Source organism: Martes martes (genome assembly GCF_963455335.1).
Source record: "Martes martes genome assembly, chromosome: 9".
Classification (NCBI taxonomy): Eukaryota; Metazoa; Chordata; class Mammalia; order Carnivora; family Mustelidae; genus Martes; species Martes martes.
Genome location: NC_137896.1, coordinates 13,808,568 through 13,829,508, shown reverse-complemented (window position 1 = coordinate 13,829,508; position 20,941 = coordinate 13,808,568). Strand labels below are relative to the sequence as shown.

At 54.5% G+C, this 20,941-nt stretch overlaps 1 protein-coding gene across 1 annotated transcript in view; it reads right to left on the bottom strand.

Moving 5' to 3' along the window:
• Positions 1 to 1,540: 1,540 nt before the first annotated feature.
• CDH22 (cadherin 22) overlaps positions 1,541 to 20,941 on the bottom strand; it is a gene marked incomplete at both ends in the record, with an annotated part of 66,287 nt that continues 46,886 nt past the window's right edge. Inside the window, 4 exons of the mRNA XM_080814657.1 lie at positions 1,541 to 2,106; positions 5,006 to 5,257; positions 10,803 to 10,920; positions 11,035 to 11,156. Of these exons, the coding sequence (XP_080670783.1) occupies positions 1,541 to 2,106; positions 5,006 to 5,257; positions 10,803 to 10,920; positions 11,035 to 11,156 (1,058 nt within the window). The remainder of the gene's footprint in view (positions 2,107 to 5,005; positions 5,258 to 10,802; positions 10,921 to 11,034; positions 11,157 to 20,941) is intronic.

Here is a 20,941-nt window from a genome sequence, read left to right as displayed (position 1 = left end):
CATCTCCAGATCTGTCACAGTGGACATTGGCAGATATGGAGGGAATCAATGAACGGTTCCTGAGAGAGTAAAAAAAAAAAAAGAAAAGAAAAGTCTAATGAGCATCCATTGAGCATTTTCAATGCGTCAGGAAGGCACTGGGATCAGAGCTTAATAAGCATTAACTCCTTTAAGCCTCTTAAGAACCCTTTAAGGGAAGGACTATCATTGGCCCCATTTTACAGATGAGTAAACTGAGGCTTCAGCAGTTGAGGACCTTGAAGAAGGCTGCCTAGCTAGCAGGAGCTGGAATTCATGGCTGATCAATGCTGAATGACTCACTTGGGGGGTGGGGGTTGGGCTGGGAGGACAACTATCCTTTAACTTGTCATCAAAGGGTTTTAGAGCTGGAGGCTTTTAAAGATAACTTAGCCCTAAAGTTCTTAACTTGGGGGGAGGGGGCATGGATAGGGAGACTGATAGGCTCCTGGACCAAACAGATAAGGTCCCTATCACACCTATTGGTTCCAGCCTCTCCATCTCCTGCCAACCCTCCCACCTCACCCCAGTCCCAGAGCTGCCCAGCTTGTCCTCTCTTGGCATCTCCACTGGGGGTCCTCTCCCATCCCCCCTGAGACTCCAGAAGGGTCCATAGTCACTGGGAATATCCCTATCCCCTACTCTGGGCAGAGCCAAGAGTTGGGGCCATTTCCTTCTCCGTTGGAGATGTTGGGAGAAGGAGGACAGCCCGTGGGCTTCTAATAATGACAAAGATAACAATAGTATCAAAGGCTAACATTTATTGAACACCTACTATGTGCCAGGCACTGTCCTAACCACGTGACACATATGACCGCTTTTTATCCCCACAACTCTTCGAGGTAGGTTCTGTTATGAGCCTCATGTGACACACGAAGGAACTGAGGCCCAGAGAAGTGAGGTGACTTGCCCAAGGCCAGGCAGCCGAGAAGTCAGTGCCAGCGGCTCCACCGTTCTGGCTAGGTGTCCTTGGACAGGCCAGAGCCACTTCTCAGGGTGACCTTCTCCTTCTGTTACCTGCTGGGCCCCACCTCATGGTTTCTGTGATGACTAAGATGGTCTCTCTAGAGTGTCCCAGCACACAGTAGGTGCTTAGTAAATGAACAGCCTTCCTTCTCTCTTAACTCTGAAGGGGAGACCTGGGAGGGGGTCACCTCAGCAGCACCCTCCCTTCAGGGTTCTTCCCCCAGCCAGGAGTGAGTAACCCACCCCTTCTCCACACAGCAACGCGGCGCCAACTCCCCCTCTATCCCGAGAGCCACGCAGTGCCCGGTCTCGCTGCACTTTTAATGATGTTGCTGGTAATTCCTGCACGTCTGGGCAAAAGCTGCACCACCCCCCTGGGCGGGGCGCAGCGGGGGATCCGGGAGTCCATCCCCTGACGAGTCTCCCCTCCTGTCTGGCTGCCCTGGGAGGGTGTTAGGGCTGGGGAAGGGGGTGAACCCGGGAAATGCTTCGTCCTGGGGCCCCGTTGGGCCCAGGGTGGACCGGGAGGCGCGCCCCGACGGCAGAGCCGGGGGGGCTAGGAGGCCTGGGCCTCGTCGTCTGCACGGTGGCCGGCGTAGAGCGCGGCCAGGGGCCGGAAGCGCGGGCCCCAGCCGCTGAGATAGGCGAAGTCCTGCTCGGAGCCCGACGAGCCGCTGTGCAGCGAGCTGAGCGAGGCGGCCGGTGAGTCCGCGCCCTCGAAGGCGTAGGTCTGGAAGGCGTCGTAGGGCGGCACCGACAGGTCCCCGTCCGCCAGCGCCACCTTGCGGCTGATGTAGTCCCTGAACACCGAGAAGTCCGGCTCGGGGCTCGGTGGCCCCTGCGGGAGGGAGTGGCGCTCCGAGGGCAGGCGGGCCTGCGGGGGGCTGCCTGCGCCCCCGCTCCCGCCCGGGCCCCCGCCACCGCCGACCCCGTCGCCGCCCTTGAGCTCGCCGCCGAAGTCGTAGAGGCTCCGCAGTGCCGACATGTCGTAGGCCTCCGTGTCCTGCTCGCCTCCGCCCTCGTCGTTGTATTTGATGACGTTGTCCCGCATGTCCTCGTCCTCGTCCGAGCTCAGGTGGCTCTTGTGGTGGCGTCTGAGGGTGAGGATCAGCAGTACCAGCACTGCGGGGAAGACAGAAGGGGCGAGTGAGGGCCCAGGCCCGCCCAGGACATTTCCGAGACCCCCTCCTCCTTCACACGGCGACGCCGGCCCAGCCTAACCGCTGATGCAAATTTCCTAGATTTCTGTGCAAAAAGACGTTTCCTACAGTCAGAACTGCACTGGCTCTCTGGACAGATAGTGAGCTACCCATCTCGGGAGGTGTGCAAATCGAGGCTAGACCACGGTGCTGCGCCGCCAGCACAGATGGCAATGTTAAGAGATTTCATGGGTGCTGGGGGCTGGAACCAACCTCTGATGTTTCCATCCTCAACTCTATGAAGAGATACAACCTGAGAGGTCTCTAGACCCTGGGGAGTGCAAAGGGGGCAGCTGAGGGGTAGACGGGGCTGGAGGAATGAGAGACGTCTTGAACCTGACTCCTCTTTTATCCTCGCTCTCCTCCGACTATTCCAGAAGTCCTGAGCATCTGCTTAGCTCTTTGGGCCTCAGGTCAACATGTCTCCTGCAGGAGCCCCAGCCCCCGCGAGCTCCAGGCCAGGTTCAGTGCCTTCACCTCCAAGTTCCCCTGGTGAGGAGTTCTCTCTGTCCCACCGGTTCTCAGAGCACAATTGCTGGACCACCACCAGCAGCATCTCCTGGGAACTTGCTAGAAATGTGGCTTCTCGGATCCTGTCCTAGATTTGGCGGTCTGTCTTGACGAAGCCTCCAAGAGATGCCCAGGCAGCTCAGGTTTGCGAACCACAGCTTCTCCCACCCCGAAACACACACTCTAAACTCCCCCTCGGGGCCCGGGGAGTGTTCCCCTAGGTCCGTGCCCAGCAGGCAGTTAAGCCTTTGAAGCGTTCTTGCTGAGTGAATGACTGACTGAAGAAGTGGATGGAGACGTGGTGAGTATAAGGATGAAGAAGAGAGCACTGCTCTTTCCTTGCTTTCTGCACTTGACTTCCGGGACTCCACCTTCTCTCCTCCTCCCGCCTCGCTAGCCCTCATTCTCTGCCTTCCAAGCGGCTTTTCCTCGCCTGTCCTACCCGTTAACGTCAACCATCCTTGGATTCGGTCCGCGGCCCTGCATCCACACCGCTCTGCGGGCGGGCGCTATCCTGCAGTCCACCTGGGGGCTGACCATGCCCACATCCCCACATCTCAGCCTCCTCTCGGACTGACTTCTCCCCTGAAATCTAGATCATCCGTCCAGTTTCCTCCTCAGCAAGTCCTCCGGGCCGACCAAGAGAATCCCACATTGAACACGTCCAGACTTGAAATAATCTTCCCCCTTCCCTACTCTGTCTCCCCCATCTCCGTGATGGCAACCCTAACTGTCCAGGTACTCAGGGCTTTGTGGGGATTTTTGTTCGCAGATGGATCCCAGTGCCCGCAATGGTTCAGTACGAGGGCTGCGGGGAACCCGCTGGATGGATAAATAAGGAGCTGATGAACCACTGAGAGAATTAAATGGGTAGGTGAGTGGGTGGATGGAGACACACGTGCTGGGGACCATGCCAGGCCCTGGGTTCTTCTTGTTGCTCCTAACATCTCCCACTGGGCCAGCGGCCAGAGCCAGCTGCTAGGGCCAAGGGGCCGGGTTCCAGCCCACGACCTAACAAGGTGGCACATGACAGGGAAGAGGGTGGGGCCCAGGAACAGGTCTGGAGGGAGGGGAGGTGTCAGGAGAGAAGTGGAAAAGATGGATGGACAGCTTCCGGAGCCGAAGCTGGGAGCTGCGGAGGGGGATGCCCGAGAGAGCAGATGGTGGGGAGTGCGGGCGGCGGGCAACAGATGTGCCCGGCCTGATCAGCGATTCCGCCCGTCACCTTTAGAGCACTGATGTGCACTTTCTTCGTTTGTGGGCAATTAGGCAGAAATTTGTTTGCACTGCCTTGGAAAATGAAACCGCTGTAAAGTGCACCCTCTGGAAAAAGAGTTTCTGAGCCATGGGCTGGGGAGGGGGGGGAAGGGGGGCCCAGAACTCGCAGCTAGGAGAAGCCTGCCCAGGGCCTCTACAGGGACCCGGGGAGGTGCGGCTCGGCTACTGGCAGGTTCTCGGTGGGGTGGGCAGTGGCCAGCACGCCAGGGGCAGGGGGCAGGCAGCTGACATCGCCCAGGGAACGGAGCAGAACTGTTCTCTGCAATCTGGACCATACTCGGTTCCCCAAGCTCTGACTGATTGCTAAAATCCAGCAGCCAGAGCTGAGGTGAGGCCTTTCTGCTGTGACAGGGGGAGGTGGCACAATGGCCACTGGAATCCAGCTCAGTTCCTAGAACTTGACATTTTCACTGGTGACACTTTGTGGGTTCGACCTGGCTTCTGATGGGGTAGCTACCAGAGTAGGTTTTAACTCCCCAAATGTCTTAAGATTTTGCCCCAGGGTTTTCCCCAGCTGAGATTCATAACAGTTGGTGTAGTTAAAGGGAACACAAGGGGCGGAGGCCTGATTTCAAGCCGGAAGACAACGTACCCTTAGGCAAGCCACTTCACCCCCGTGAGCCTCACTTTGGTCCTCTAAAAAATGGGGATGATACACCTGGCTACGGGTTGTGAGGGTCACAAGATCCCTTTTTTACTAAAAGGACTTTACTAAAAGTCCTCCATAGAGCACAGAACAGAACAGTGGACATGAGAGAATTTTCTTATGTTTGTTTTTAAAACCTTAGGGGATATCTGGGCTGTGTGGAGGGCCGCCAGCATGCAAGGGGTCTCAGGTGGGGTTGACGCTCCCTTAGCTGGCAGTGGAGCTGCTCCGTCCTTAGGAGACTTGTCCTGGGACCTGCCCCGTAAAGCTTGGGTATCATTTGGGCCAACCTTCCTGGTAGAAGAGGGAAGCTGAGGCCCCATTGGGCGTTACCAGGGCTCCAGGGGTAAGGCAAGTGGGGCAGGGGGATAGCTCTGGGGGGACTCACCGACTAGGATGAGGACACAGACCAGGAGGGCGATGAGGGCGCCGGGGCTGAGGGTGGCCGCCATGACGAAGGCCGTGGTGTTGCAGGACTGGATGGCGCCCGAGCTGTCACAGCCGCAGATGCGGATGGTGAGCGTGCCCGTGCTGCTCAGCGTGGGCGGCCCGCTGTCCACCACCAGGATGGGCAGGAAGAACACGTCCTGCTCCTGCCGGTTGAAGCCCAGGTGCTGCGTGTGCACCGCAGCCGTGTTGTCTGCTCCGGAAAGAGGGGGTGGCGTGTGACGTGGGGGGCCCGGGCCAGTCTCCCCTACCCCGGCCACCTCCTGAGGCCACCTCGCAATTTGCCTCCCTCTGCCCCAAGCTCCTGCCTCCCGGGTGACCCAGGGCTCTACTCGCCCATCTCCGCAGCTTCTGCCCCCAGCTGCCTGAGGATCTTGTTCCCAGCCCTGGAGCCCACAGTTCTGTCCTTAGCTGTCACAAGATGCTATTCCCAGCTGCCTCAAGATTCTGTTTTCAGCTATTCCAAGGTTTTGTCCCCAGCTGTGCCAAGGTCCTGTCCCCAGCTTTTCCAAGATTCTGTCCCCAGCTGGGCCAAGGTCCTGTCCCCAGCTATGTTAATATTTTTCCTCATTCCTCATTTTCCTCATTCCTTTTTTGTTCCACCTCAGCTACCCAATGCACCCAGACCCCAGGATCCCGGGGTCCTTGGGTTGTGGGTTCCTGGGTCCTGATAAGTCCTGGGTGACAGAGAAGACTGGGAGTGTCTTCTCTGGCACCTGGCTTTGACTGAGGGGGCTTTCTGTCGGGAGTGTAAGAGGCTGAGCCTGGAGGGCTGGGGGCATGGCTCCTGGCGGCTGATGGGGGACCCGAGCGCACCGAGGTCTCCTTTCTACATGTGCGAGCAGAGAGGACAGTGAACTAACACAAGTCAGACTCACTACACCCCTTCGGCCAGTTGCTGGGAATGCCAGGCAGGACTCAGGTGGCTCTGTTCTCAGAGCATGGGCTTCCTCGATAGGTGGTGCCCACTTGCCCTGCCGTTCCTGCCTCTCCCACCCTCTCCCGTATGGGTCAGGCCATCCGTGAGCCTCCAGCATGTTGATGGCTGACAGTGTGGAGGCTCCGACTCAGAGCTGGGCTGGCTGCTGCCCCCACCCTTCACAGCCAGCTCCTCACAAGGCTTCCCTCCTGGGTTCTGCTCCTGCACTCACAGCCTTCTTGCTAATCTCTCTGACCTCAGACTTCAGCAGTCTGGGTCCTTTCCCCGGCTCTGTGGTCCCCGTCAACCCAATTCAGTGCCTGGTCTCCCCTAATCGTGGACACAATGCAGGAGAAAAGAGCTGACCTGTGACCTTGAACACATCTGTCAGGCGAACTAGAGGTCTAGCTCAAACAACACTGGTCATGGGTTGAACCTCATGTGATGGTATCATGCGGTTTCATGATGTTATTCTATCTACTTTCACGCACATTTGAAAATCTCCATTAAAATGCTTAAAAAAAAATTATGCCGAGTCAATCCTTTACGAACTTGGGAGCTCACTTAGCTTCTCTGGACCTCAGTTTTCTCATCTGTAACTGAGGAAAAAGTAGCACATTGGTGTGAGGATAACATGGTGAAATTCATGCCTAACACTTCGAATCGGTCCCAGGCCCTGGAAACTCTCCATAGATGCCAGCTGTTCATTCCATCCCGTTTCCCTGCGCTGCGCCCTGGGCCCGTTCTCCGCGTTGGCTGCCCTGCCCCAACTCACCACGTTCCCACTAGCGGGAACACCCTCCCTGCCTTCCCGCCTGGGCCAATTCCTCATGTGTCATGCTCCAGCTAAATGTCACCTCCTTTCTGTGCTTCCCTGGGAAGGAGGGATTTATGGTGTCCCCCTCCCTGCCCTGACTATGCGGGTGCCACGCACACTTCTGCTGGAGCACTTGTCATGTTGTGTTAGGTGAGCGTGTGCCCGTCTCTGCCCTGGCATCGAGCCAGGCCTAAAGAATGACACTTGAATGAACCGCAACTATTGGGGTAACTGTGGTCCCAGGTCAGCTGCTCAAGCTCTGGCTTCCACTCCAGCCTGCCTGTCAAAGGGTAAATCAACCCTGGCTGTGAAGATATCTGCCCTCCCTGAGGGGAGGAAAGGAGACTCAAGGGCAAGATGGAGGAAAGGGAATGATGCGGGACTCCTCTGCACTCACTGCATGCTTTCCTTACATCAAGGACCGTGTGGATGCTTTAAATATACAGTAATATTTAATTGTCCCAACCACCAATAGTTGTGACAGTATTTCCATTTTATACACGTAGAGATTGAGGTTCAGTAAGAAGTGACTTGTCTGTATTTATCCAGTGAAATGGTGACATATTTTTCCCATCCACCCATCAAATCATCCATCTATCCATCCCTTATCCATCCATCCATCCATCCATCCATCCACCCATCCATCCTCTACCCAGCCCATCCAATAAATCTTTATTGAGTAACTACTATGTTCTAGGCACCATGCTAGTCGCAGGGAGAAAACAGTGGAGAGCTAAGCCAACCATAGCCCTGGATCCGAGCTTATATTCTAATGTGAGAGACAAATGTTAATTGAATAAATCCACAATTTAGTCTACAGTTACAAACCATGGTGAATGCTAAGAAGGTAAAGTACAGGAAGAGCACCTAACAGAGGACCTGACTCAGTCTGAGAGGTCAGGGAGATCTTCCTGGAAGAAGTGGTATTATTGCTGAGTCCTGAATGATGAGTTCAAGGAGAGGGGATGCCGATGCAAAGGCCTTGAGGTTGGAAGAAGCACTGTATACTCAATGAACTAAAGCAGTGTTTTGTGACTGGAGGGATGAAGGTAATGGCTAGAGGGAGTCAAGGTCAAACTGGGGGCAGGGTGGGCCAGGAGTCATCATGGAAAGTCTCAGAGGCCAGAGTAAGGAATTGGGGTTATTTTCTTAAAAGCAGTGGGAGGCCATTGATGGGTGGATTTTCAGCAAAGAAGAGACCAAGCAACATGTCATCCATTCACACCCTCTGGATGTCAGCATTATCCCAGCCCCTGAGGCTAGAGCAATGAACAAGACAGACACGGTCCCTGCCCTTGCCGAGTCTCCATTCTAGGCAAGGGCGCTTCTAATCTAAAACTCAAGAGTGGATGTGGAAGATGAGCTGGGAAGATATTGTGTGTTTTAGATGGGAGAGGATAGTGGTAGTAGAGGCACAGAGAAGTAGACAGATTTGAAAAATGAGTGGCTGGCTCTGGCTCAGCCTCAAATTCCCAAGCAAGAACAGAGGGGTGGAGAGGAGATGTTTGCTTCTCAGGGTTGCTGTCTTTGGTCATGGAGCCATATGTTCTGAGAGCTTGGGTCCCTGCCTCTCCTCTACCCGACGAAAGGGAATCCCTGGGCATCATCCCTGAACCTCCTGAGCTACCCTCCCGGGCGGCAGCTGGCTTCACCTGGGGAAGCCGCTGGTCACCCCGGGCCCTGACTCAACCCTCCCAGGCAGGATCTGCGCCCAGCATCTGCGCCCAGCACTGGATCCATCCATCTGGACTGACATACATCAGTGTCAATCCCTGGCTGCAAAAGCAATATTTATAAATCACGTTTCCAAACTGGCTACAAATGTGTACAAAGAAACAGATGGGTTGGGGTGGCTGTTTGTCACCCAGGATATTTATACGGTGAGGAGGAGGGGGCTTGGCAGGCCGTGGGAAGGGGCTAGGGGGCTGGTGGAGGAGCCCTTCCACGGCCGTGCTGAGCTCAGCACACGGATGCCGCCCTCGCTCCTGGAGCTCCTTCCAGGCAGTCACGAGCGATGGGAGCACCCGGCAGCTCCCCATCAAAGACAGGCAGTTGGGACAGAACTCCAGGCCCCTCGGGTTGGAAAGACTTGTGAACTTGGCGAGGTCAAGCCAAGGCTATTTGTATCTCCTGGGGCCAAGTCAGGATACTGCTGGAAAAATGCGTGGGCAAGGCACTACCAGTTGTTAAAATATTGAAATGCTTCCAAAAAGGTTTAAATAGCTCTGACTCTGTGTGCCCCAAGTCCCTCTCTGCTGCCTCAGCCTTCTCCCCGTGCCCACCCCCAACTCTGACACAATCAAGCCACTAAGGGGGTAAAGCCTGGCACAGCAGGGGCTCCAGGATCCTGCTCCAGGTTATTTATGGTCAGTGTCCCTTTCGGTTGGTTATCTGAACTGCACTGGTTATGAAATATTTTTAATAGGACTCTTGGAAATGCAGAGGGTCTGGTTTCAGAGGCCCCTGAGGTCCCTCCTTTTGGAGGGAAGGGTTATAAGGGTCTTGGGGGTGATCCCAGACCTGTTCCAGGGTCAGAAAGAACCAACATAACCTGATCTCCTAGTCCTGGCATCCACTCATTCCAACCATGCAGGCCTCCTGTTCCTTGAACATCCTGGGCCTGTGCCCACCACAGGGCCTTTGCACATGCTGTTCCCTCCACCTGGATCATTCTCGGTCCAGTTATCAGCATGGCTCACTCTCTAATTTCCTTTAGATTCATATTCACTATCCCTTCAGAGAGGGCTTCCAAGGCTCCCTTATTTAAAATAGCTCCTACTCTTATCTGCTTTGTTTTCCTCTGTTTTGTTTGACACAGTTCATGGTACACCCGCGATGTATCAGGCACTGCTCTAGGCATTCAGGGCCCAGCGCTGAACAAACCCAGGTCTAGACTCTTGTGGAGATTGCCTTATCTACCTCCCTCCAGCCACTCAGCAACCTCAACATAAGATTCATTTATTTAATTTCTACCTCCCCTCACCAGAACGTCGCTTCTATGAGGGTAGGGATTTTGTCTTGTTTGCCACTGCATTTCAGGACCTAGAACAATGCCTCAGGCACTGTGTTTCAGTAAATAATTGCTGAATGCAGGAAATGATGTGTTCCATGTACAAACAATATACCTAGGTAGCCCTCCTCTTGCTGGGGCCACCTCCCCAGCTCAGGGGGCAGGCCCTTTTAACCCATTGTACAGATGACAAAACGGAGGCTTAGGAGGCGCCGACCTTGCCGGGGTTGCACAGAGAGCCCCCAGCTGAGCCTGGCCTGGGACCCAGCGCCCTGACTCCCAGTCCACTGACCACCCACCCTCACACGCACACCCCCAGTTCAGGCCTCAAAGGCCCAGACTTTGGCTTCCGGAGGAACTTGCTAGGGCACATCTCCCAGTGGCATCAGCTCAGGCTGGGCAGGGCAGTCACCTTCAAGGTGGTGAGCGAGGGAAAGCAGGAGGCATGCTGGATTTGAGACACAGGTGGACTGGAACCCCAGCCTGCTACCGACTCCCTGTATAGCCCTGGGTGGGTCCCTTTCCCCCTAGAGTCTCCGTTTCATTGCGGGTAAAATAGGGGAGGGTAAGAAAACCACCTCCGAGTGCGGCCGTGAGGACGCAAAGAGAAACATGAGTGGGATACAGCACTTTTTAAACTGAAGGGTGGGAGTGCGTGCACGTGATTTATTTCAATCTTCAGTTAGACCGGGGGCTCTTTCCACCCAGGACTCTGGCCCACCCACTCCTCATCTGTTACCTCTCTGTATCTTTCCATTCTCTTCTCTTGGGGTGCCCCCTCTCCACTCTGCCAGCCGCCCCCAGCTTGTTCTCCAGGGTTTGGCCAGTGGGCTGGGGAATAGCTCTAGCTTGACCCAGATTTTCTGTGTGATCTTGGACGCAACACTGGCCCTCCGGGTGCCTCAGTCTTTCCACCGGTACTACGGGAAGGGGAGAGGAGGCTAGGCCCCTCCCTCCACATCCGACGATTTGGCGGTTCAGAGGTAACTCACCTTGGATGTCAAGCAGGGAGAAGTGAGGGTTGCTGGGAGCTTCGGGCACCAGGCGGAAATAGAAGCGGTGCCCACCCTGAGGCTCGTCTCTGTCCACCACGCTGATGGTCTGAATAAGCTGAAGGGTGAGGATGGGGCAAGGAGCTGATGGGAGGCCAAGCCCACTCTGGACCTGGGGAGAGGGTGTCCCGGCCAGTCCCAAGAACCTCCACTGCCCAGCCCCTCCAGGTACCTGTCCTGGCTTGGCGTCCTCACACACGGCTGCCTCATAGGGAGTGGCCAACTCTGGGGGATTGTCGTTCACATCCAGGATTCGGATCCTTAGGGATGCCCGGGAGAGCTGGGCATGATTGTCTGCAGTGAGAGCACAGGAACGGGATGAGAGGCATCGAGTGTGAGATCTAGACAACCCCCCATCAGCCATGAGGGCAAGGCGAGGCAGTGGGGTCATACTGAGAGATCTGTGGGTTGATCCAGCAGGTAATAGGATCAGGACGGAGGACATCTGGCATGAATGGGTCACCATCGCCACCATTAGGTCATCACTGTCATCCTCAGTGCTAGTGTCACCATCACTGACACCATCTCTGGCATCACCATCACCACCACCACCATCCCAGTGCCACCGAGCACCATCGCCAACACCATCCCCATCACCACCACCAGTCCTGTCACTGCTACCCTCGTTAGCATTATCCTTGTACCAACACAACCACCAGTACCACCATCAACCTTGCCACTCCCGCTGTCACCAGCCTGCTGGATTCACCGTGAGACCATCACCATTGCAACCATCGCCATCAGAATGATGGTGTCCCCACTGCCCTGGCCAAGGCACCACCCTCCTCATCTCTATTATCACAAACACCAAGGCCATCACTATCAGTGCCTTACACCACCACCACCACCAATATCACCATCATCATCGCCACCCACGGTGGTGGTCACTGTCTCCACCACAACCACCATTACCAGCTCCTCCCTTACGACCATTACCCCCGCCATAAACACCTACGTCACCATCACATCGTGACCCCTCGCTCCCACCTCCGGCAACACGATCATCACCCCTGCTGTCAATCAACATCCCATCCTCAACACCCCATCACCATCAAGGGCACAGAACACACCTGGAACATCCACATCATTTCAGGAATCCCGTGGAAATCCTGCGCTTGGGTTCAATTTCTACCCCCACATTGCAGAAGAGAAACAGAGCGTGAGAAACTTTAAAGAACGGTCAGCAGGCAACTGAACTCTCAGACCTCTGCTCTTTTAGGACTTGATCCTGAGAGGGCAAGACCAGTCCACTGGATGTAGGTCTTGGCCAGGGTCTTCAGCAAAACCATGACACCCCTGCCTGTGATGTCTTTGAGGTCAAGGTCCCCGATGTATTAATCCCCGGGTTCCCAGCATCGTGGGATACAGCACAGAGGAGGTTCTAATACATTCGTTGAATGCGTGAATGAAGACTGGAAGAACATAGACGGAAAGAGGCCTGCGTTCCAGGGATGGCTCTGTCCTTGACCCAGTGTTTGGTCCTCCCTCCCCGATATCCCCTTCCACATCTGGAAAATGAGCAGAGCATAGTGATTCAGAGTAAAGTCTCCGAGCCAAGTTGTTCTGATCTCAACCCTGCCACTTAGGAGCTGTGGGGTCTATGCCAGACGCTTGGCCTCTCTGTGCCTCTGCTTTCTCTCCAGCAACATGGAGCTACTAGTGATGGGTTGGTTAAGAGGACAGATTGAGTTACTATCTGTAAAGCATTTTTAAACTGTGTGTATGTCTATTAAAGTTTTAAAAATTCTTTTAAAAAACTGTGTATATAACACATAGCAAGTGTTCTATAAGGATTTGTTAAATAAATAGACATCCTTGGGGCCTGGGTGGCTCAGCCGTTAAGCACCTGCCTTTGGCTCAGGTCATGATCTCAGGGTCCTGGGAGGAGTCCTGCATCAGGCTCCCTGCTCAGCAGGAAGCCTGCTTCTCTCTCTCTCTCTCTCTCTGCTTGTGTTCCCTCTCTCGCTGTGCCTCTCTCTGTCAAATAAATAAAATCTTAAAAAAAAAACCCAAAACAGACATCCTTGAAGGGTCCTTTCAGCAATGACGTCAAGTGATTGAAGGGTACCTCATCCCAGCCGGACCCCTCTGAGCAGCACCCTGAATGTCGACCTTTTCCCTTGTCTCCCGGACCTCTTGGGTGCTCACTGGTGCCCTGCTCTCAGCTATCTTAGTCATGAGTTTGTTGCTGACAAGCTCTATCCACCAGTGGCCTCAAGGACTAGGAGAGGAAGCCCTCCCCTTCCAGGCGCAGTGGCTAGGGGAACTAGCCTGGCTGGCAGGGAGCTCCTTTGGTGGCAGTCTGGAAGCTTTCTAGTAGCCAGGAACCCCATGAGTTCTGGGGGGGAGTGGGGCTGGTCGGCTGCCGCTTTCTCTGAACTCAGGGGCCACTGCGGCCGACAGCAGCTGCTCGTGTGTTGATAAAGAGAAATGAGGTTGGGAGGTAGGGGCAGCCCCCTCCTGGGGTCAGGGAAAGGAGGGGGGGGGCGAGTCCTTAATTAACGCAGACCCCGACCTCTCTCTGGAGCTCCCCTTAGCCAGGGGCACCTTATCTTTTCAGCTCACCCAGATCTGCCGCTTCAGTGATTAGAGGGGGCTTTTCTGGGGGCGGGAGATCGGAGTCGTGACTGGGAATGCCGGGCAAGCCGTTATTTTTAAGAGCGTGTTGCTGGAGAACTTAAACAGACAGAAGGTGGGTGCGTTTGGGAGGAAGGCAAGTGGGGAGGGTGAGGCCCACTGCCAGGACCAGGCACCTCTCTCCCGGCTGAGGTGGGGGGCGGGCACAGGGGCCCATGCGCCATGCAGAAGGGCAACCCTACAGCAGGGCCAGCCCCTCCGAGGGGGACATGCTGCGGGGGGGCTGGGTCCGCTACTGGCGAGACCCCCACTATTGAGCCATTCCTTTATGATCTGTTGGACCTATTCTGGATGCTCTTTTTTTTTTTTTTAATCTCTAGCTTTATTGAGATAGAACTCACAAATAACATGGTATAAGTTTAAGGTGTGCAACGTGATGATTTTATTATACACATATATATTATGAGATGTTTCCCATAATCAGTTTAGTTAACACATCCTTCACCCCACATAATCAACGACCTTTTTGTCGTTGTCCTGTCTCCTCTTTTATTATTTTATTTTATTTTTTGGGAGGGTGGGGCCAAGGGAGAGGGAGAGAGAGAATCTCAAGCAGGCTCCTTGCCCAGCACAGAGTCTGACGTGGGGCTCGATCTCATGACCCTGAGATCATGACCTGAGCTGAAACCAAGAGTCAGATGCCGAACCAACTGAGCCACCCAGGTGCCCCCTTACCTCCTTCTTAAAAATGTTATGGATCACCCCCTGGGAAAGCCCTGAACCCTGCGGTGTGGCTATGGATCTGGGTCCTGGAGGCGGGGCAGCTGAGTGAGCAGGGAAGGGGTATGCCTCTCTGCTGCCAAGTTGTCACCTGCAGAACTGATCCTGGGGACCCCTGAATTTGGAGCTGGCCTGGAACCCCCAGAGCCCATGTGCCCATGACATCACAGACACCTCCAGCCTGGCTGACATTAGAACCACCTGGGAAGCCTTTAAAACACACTGATGCTCAAGGCTCTGTCACTGAGGTTTTTTAATGGCTGTAGGAATTTACTATGTGGCAAGGGTTGCCAACCACTAGCAGGTGGGCCAGTCCAACCTGTTGTCTTACTTCTGGTGGACTTCCTCTAAACCCTTCCAGTTAACAGCGTTTGTAATCATTGCTAATAATTAATTCATAAGTTTACCATCTTCAATGTTTCTGGGATAAGACAAAGACTCCATCAATTAATTAATCTTCAACCCTGCACAGGACTTTCCAATCCGTAACAAACTTTCTTATCTATAATCTTTCTTTTGATCCTCAAAACAATCTGTAAAGGAGGTCTTGTTAAATCCATTTTGTAGATGAGAAAACTGAGGCCCAGAGAGGGCCAGGACCTTGCCCAGACCTACAAGAGAGTCAGCACAGAACTGGGTTGGATCTGGGTCTCCTGCCTCTGGTCTGGCGAGTGCTTGGTCTAGATCCAAGGCCAGGAGGCCCTCCTGCTGCCTGGGGATTAGCACCAACTACTCTCGGACTCAGGTCCAAGCAGCCCTTCCCCGCTGCCCGGCAGCAGGTGCCCTCTCCCGGGGCTGGGTCCTTCATGGGTCCCAACCCCCTTCTTGGCATCTCAGTTCAGCTGACTGACATGCAAATTAGTTTAATTATTTCTTCTTCTAAAATAAATTATATTTTGCAGTAGCTGCAATATGTTGTGTCAGGCAAAATTGCATTCAATATTTTTAAACTAATTGATGCAGCCTTGAGGAAGGCTGATTGACAGCCCAGAGCTGAACAGGCCCACAGCCTTAACGGGTTTCTAGATGAAAATTAAACATGCTTCGGCCTGGGGCTCCTTCCCTGAGCTAACTTGCTAGGAATCAGGGAAGGTGTCAGGTGAAGCTCTGGGAGCCCCGAGGCCGAGGAGGTGGGCTGTTCAGTGGGAGCCTTGGGAAGAGACTGGACTGGGTGGGGTGTGCTGCTGTGCACCGTGGGCAGGTTGCCTTCCTTCTCTGGGCCTCAGAGTCCCTTATGCATAAAGGACATGGGATCGGACTAAGCCATCTGGAGCTGAGGCTTCTGGGTTTTGCTGACGACTATGAATTGAGTGCCTCCTTTGTGCCAAGGACATAGCAGCGAGCAAGACCTACGCGGTCTCTCAGTCTAGCGGCAGGGACAGACAGTACTCAGGACTCCCATAAGAGCTAAGAGATAAAGGTTCAGGAGCCGGGTGGGTGCAGGGATATTTTCCCTGGAGTGACCTTTAGACTGAGATCCAACTAGGAAGGAATCAGGTGATGCGGATGGGAGGGAAAGTGTGCCCCGGGGAACAGCATAAGCAAACACCCCAGAGGAGAAGAGGAGGAGGTTGTCTATAGTGAGACTCTGGATCCCTTCCAAAGAAGACCCCAGCCCCTGGCAGGCACTCACCCGGTATCTGAACCAACCATGGACTTGGAGGGCTGGGGCCACTGGGTAGGGAAGAGGAAGCGGACCTGGTGACTCTGTTAAGGGCACTCCTAGGAACGTGCTACTTCCCGGAAAGACATCAGCGAACGCTTAGGGAGCATGCGCTGTGGGCCAGGGTCTGTGCGGCCCATTTCATCCCGTCAACCATTGTGGGAGGTGGAGACTAGTATGATTGACATTTTACTGAGGAGGAAACCCATTCAGAGAGGTAACAAATTTGCCCAAGGTCTCATAGGGAACAAATGGTCAATCTGGACTCGAACCTGGGTCTGGTTCCAAAGGGGGGAGTTTCTGATCATCAGGTGGTACTGCCTTTCTTGCCATCTTCATCTGTCTGTCCTACTTGCCTCAAGGTCCCAAACAAATATCTCCGCCTCCTCCTGGAAGCTTTCCCTGACTACTTCCGTCCTGGGCTATCAGAATGGGCTAACAGAATACGAGCCGAGTCCCGCATGCCCAACAGGCTGCACGTGATATTCCAGGGATCTCCCCAGCCTGAACCCTTACCCCTCTCTTGAGCTCTGCTCCAAGTTTGCTCCATTCTCTCCTTCAGATCTTTGCCCAGATGCCTTCTCAGAGAGCTTCCCCTGATGACCTTTAAACGTGTCCCTTGCCATCCCACCAGCCACCCCCTTCCCTGCTTTCTCTCCATACCACTCACCCACTTAACTTGCTTATTACCTGCCTCCCCCACCAGAAAGTAAGCAGAATTTCTGTTTTGTTTCCTGCTATGTGCATGGAACATAGTAGGTGCTTAATAAAGATTGTCGAATGAATGGGTTTCTTTGTCTGTGGCATCCCTGACTATGCCACAGGGAGAGATGAAGACCTCCTCAGATGGACTGATTCTGGGGGGGGGGGGTGCACCCCCTCCAGGATCCCTCCATCTGGGAAGGAGTCAAACTGTGATGCTGTTCCTGCCTCTCTTCAGACTAAGGTTTTCTCATCAGTAAAACAAATGGGGAGAGAGAGAGAGAGAGAGAGAAAAGCCCAGAGAGAAGGAGGCAAGGGAGGTTGTAAGAGTGGGAGTGAGAAAGGTGGGGGGGAGGGACTGGTGGAGAAAGAAACAGGGGTGGGGGGAGGGAAAGAGCTGGGGGGAGCTTGAAGGCACTTCCTTCCCACTCACTTGCAGTGGAGGGTGGGCAGCTGAGCCGGACCCTCTTCTCCCGTCCCCCCATCCCCTCCCCCTCCAGAGAGAATTAAATTGCATCCAAACACCAGGCTCTGATTAGAGCTGGCCAGCTGGGCAGGAAGATTTATCATCCCAATTACCCGCCGGCCAAGACGGGGCGGGCAGGCCGGCGAGGGGGGCTGGGTGAGCAAGTGGGGTGCTCCGGGGGAGGGGTGTCAGGGCTGTCAAAAGTGGGTTCCTTGCTCCCCATGGCCTGTCCCCGCTCACCTTGAGTAGGAGCGGGAGGTTTGGACATACTTCTCTGTCTCAAGACTTTGATGATCTCTTTGGCTTCCCAGGGGAGACTGGAGGCTTTGACTTTGTTGGAGGGGGGTACGTGTAGTCCTCCAAAGGGGAAGGGAGGACTTCGGGGTGAATCAGGGACTCTGGAATGGGGTGGGGGAGAAAGTTTTCCTTCCTAGGCTAAGCTGGTCCTGATGTTCTGGGCTGTGCTCTGGAGACTCCGCGGACATGACAAAAGCTTTATTCCGGTCAGCCTCTGTTAGGTACTCAGCAGGCACTGGATTCCGGGAGTTACCCAGTCCAAGAGGGGTCCAGGCCTGATTTACACACTTCTGTTGATGGGAAGTTCAGTGCCTCTTGAAGCAGCCCCTTCCAGGCAGTGCTGTGCCAAGCCTCTTCCCCAGACGGCACCACACTCAAGCTTCCCTGCCTGTCCTAGCCCTGCTCTGATACCCCCAGCTCATGTCTAAGCCTGAGGCTTCACAACAGCCTCCTATGTGTCCTCCTGCTCCAGGCCAGCCCCCTCCTGTTCACCCATAACCCTAGTGAACATTGCAACGGCACAGCGGACTATGTCACTCTTCTGCTCAAAGACCTGCCTTGGTTCCCTGCTGTCTTCAGGAGACGTCTGGCTCCTCAGAGGACACCCAGTCCTATAGAGGATCAGTGGGTGTCTGCATGCTCACCTCGCCCCGTCTACTCCAGCCGGCCCCCACCCTAACCTCTGCCCACCCCGCCCCACCCCCCAGCTTCCCCATTCTCAGAATGGCCAGTGGACAGCTGAGCTTCTGGGTCTTTCTGCCTCGAGCACCCAACCCCCTTTCCTCAGCTTTTGAGACCCAATTCAGATGTCCCCTCCTCTGGGAAAAATTTTTGGCCTCCTTCCCCTCTGGGTGGGCAAGTCCCTCCCTGCTCCTCCTGAGTGCCCACTGCCCCCTTCTGCTCTGTGTTGTCACTGTCAACGCGTCTCTCCCCTGCCTACCTGTGAGCTCCAGGGTCAGTGGCCAAGCCTTGCTTACCACCAGATCCCAGCACCCAGCCTGGGATGGGCGGTGAAGAGAGGCCCCCGGGAACATTAGCTGGGGGCAGACATGAGGGGGGCGGAGGGTGTCCTTGTGGCAACTGAGCACTATGCCTCTCACCCCACCACAAGCTCTCACCCCCACCCCTATTGTCCTCCTAAGGAGCACTGGACTGGGAGTCATAAAGCCTCCCTGCTGGACTTGGGCAAGTTGCTTCCTTTCCTTGGGCTCAGTCTCCTCAGCTGTAAAGTGGGGAGGGGGGATGGGGACTGGAGTCCATCACCTCTGACATTCCTTCTCCCCTCGGATTCCTTCTCCAGCTATGAATCACACGTAACGTGTGTCAGGAACCATGCTAGTCACCTTACAAACACAGATTCTAATGTACATGACACGAGATGCTTTATATACAACCTTCGGTATGATGTTGGGCACATCATAAGCTTCAAATAAACAGAAGCTGCTCTTATTGTAAAGATATCGTAAAATTATTATCAAACACAGGGCCATTTTACAGATGAGAAAAGTAAGGCAATGAAAGCTATCCGAGCTCACACAGCTGGGATTGGCGCAGCTGGTCCCAGTTCTTGCCTGTCACGCCACCCTGCTTTCCTAACCGGGTGGGCCAGCCCCTTTACCCATTCATTCAATAAATATTTACACATGCCTACTAAGTGCCAGGCCTGGTATGAATAACGCAAATGCGGACGAGACCCTGCCCTCGTGGAAGGTCCAGTTTCCTGGGGAGAAGAGATTAACTAGATACTCACATAAATACATATATAAATCATGATGCATGCTCAATGGTTTGCAGGAAAAACTGGGGTGCTGTGAGACGTATGTGGCCTGGGGTGACCCAGATGGGGAAGCTTCTCGCTAATCTGCTTAACTCCTGGATATTCCTGGTGGCTGGAGACCGCCACCACCCTACACTCCAGACCGGCTTAGGGCCAGACAACCCTGGAAGAGGGGGGCTGGATGCGGCCCCCGGCACCCCCACACCAGCACTGGCCTTCCAAGTCCCCACCCCCGTCTCTTTGAAGACTGTCCCTTTACAACTGCCCTTTCCACCGAAGGATTCAGACACAAATTGTACTTTAAATTCAATATCGGTCATTAATATTTCATGATTACAAAACGTTAAAGATAATGTCAGTGGAAGGAGCGTCTGCATGGGCAGAATGGATGACTCAGAAGTTCGGGGAGAGGGGAGCCGGCATACTAAGTGGCTGGGAGTCTTTGAGGTAATCCAGTATGACAGCGGCGGCTCTCAGTACAGCCTTCTCCAAGGTGTTCACCAAGCTTGGCCGCTGTGTATAAATTTTCCCCTCTGATTCTTGTCCCCTCCTGTTTGTTATGCCCAGAGCAGGTAGCGCCACCGTGACCCCACCAGCATCCTCTGTTTCTAAAGGAGCCAAATGGATACTTCAGCAGGAGGCCATGGGCAGGCAGACCCACTGGCATTGCACTTGGGGCTGGGGCAGGCTGCTGGGAAGCAGGAGGTCTGGCGGTGGAGCCCTGGTCCTGCATGGATTTGCTCTGTGACCTTGGAACCATTGCTGTTCCTCCCTGAGCCTTTATTTCCTCATCTGTAAAGTGGGGATAATAATTTTTCCCTTGTCTCACAGAGATGCTGAGAAGCTGGAGTGGGTGGGTTATCTGTGACAGTCCTGGATTCGTGCCTGGCACCAAAGAAACGTGACTTGAGGGGGATCTGGGTGAGAGCCGGGCTTTGGAGTCAGACAGACTGGGGCTGGGAATTTGGACAAATGATTTCCCTTCTCCTTCGTACGTTGGGGAAAGGGCAGAACCGATATCTCTCAGGTGGGAAGAGTCAACGAGCGGGCACACTACTGTAAAATGCCTTGTGCAGAGTTGGTGCTGAAGTCAAGTGCACAGAGTCAAGATCAATAGATACCACTAATTGAGCACTTATTAAGTACTAGGCAAGTTCTTCCTATGCATGATCCTATTGAATCTTCCCACTAGCTCCAAGAAGCAGGAGCCATTCGTTTTCTTATTGATTAATACCTGGTGAGAGTTGGGCGGGGTTGTTGATTGCTATCTAGCCCAGTGATCAGTCTCCTATCAGAGGCTTATCTTCCCCAGGTCAGTTGCTAGGCACTGCTGTGTGGGGGAGAGGGGCGGGGCTCAGATTGCAGAGAGGACCCCGGAAAGGGAGCTCACCTGGCCATGCTGCGGAGGGAGCCAGACAGACTTGAGCCAGACATCCTCTGAGCCTCAATCTTCCCATCAATAAAGTGGGTGCTGGCTGGTTACTGATCATGATTCAATAAAGGCACTGAAAAGCCTCTAGCCCAGAATACGGATGAGTTAAACACCGGTGGGCGAGTCCCCTCCACATTCTTTCTTCCGTGAAATGGCAGCATTACAGACTTTGTATGCCACTCGAGCTGCTCGGTGCAAGCAGACCCACTGCTTAACCCAAGAATGGGATGTCAGACAGGGTGACAGGCTGTGGGGGAGCTGTATCTGTGGGCAGGGAGAGGCGGCGTCTCTGCCTGGCAGCCAGGCCAGTCCCCCCCCACGGCTGCCCCGGGAACAGGTTCAGGGAAGTAAGGAGGGGGAGCTCTCCTCCCCCCAGTCCAGCCGC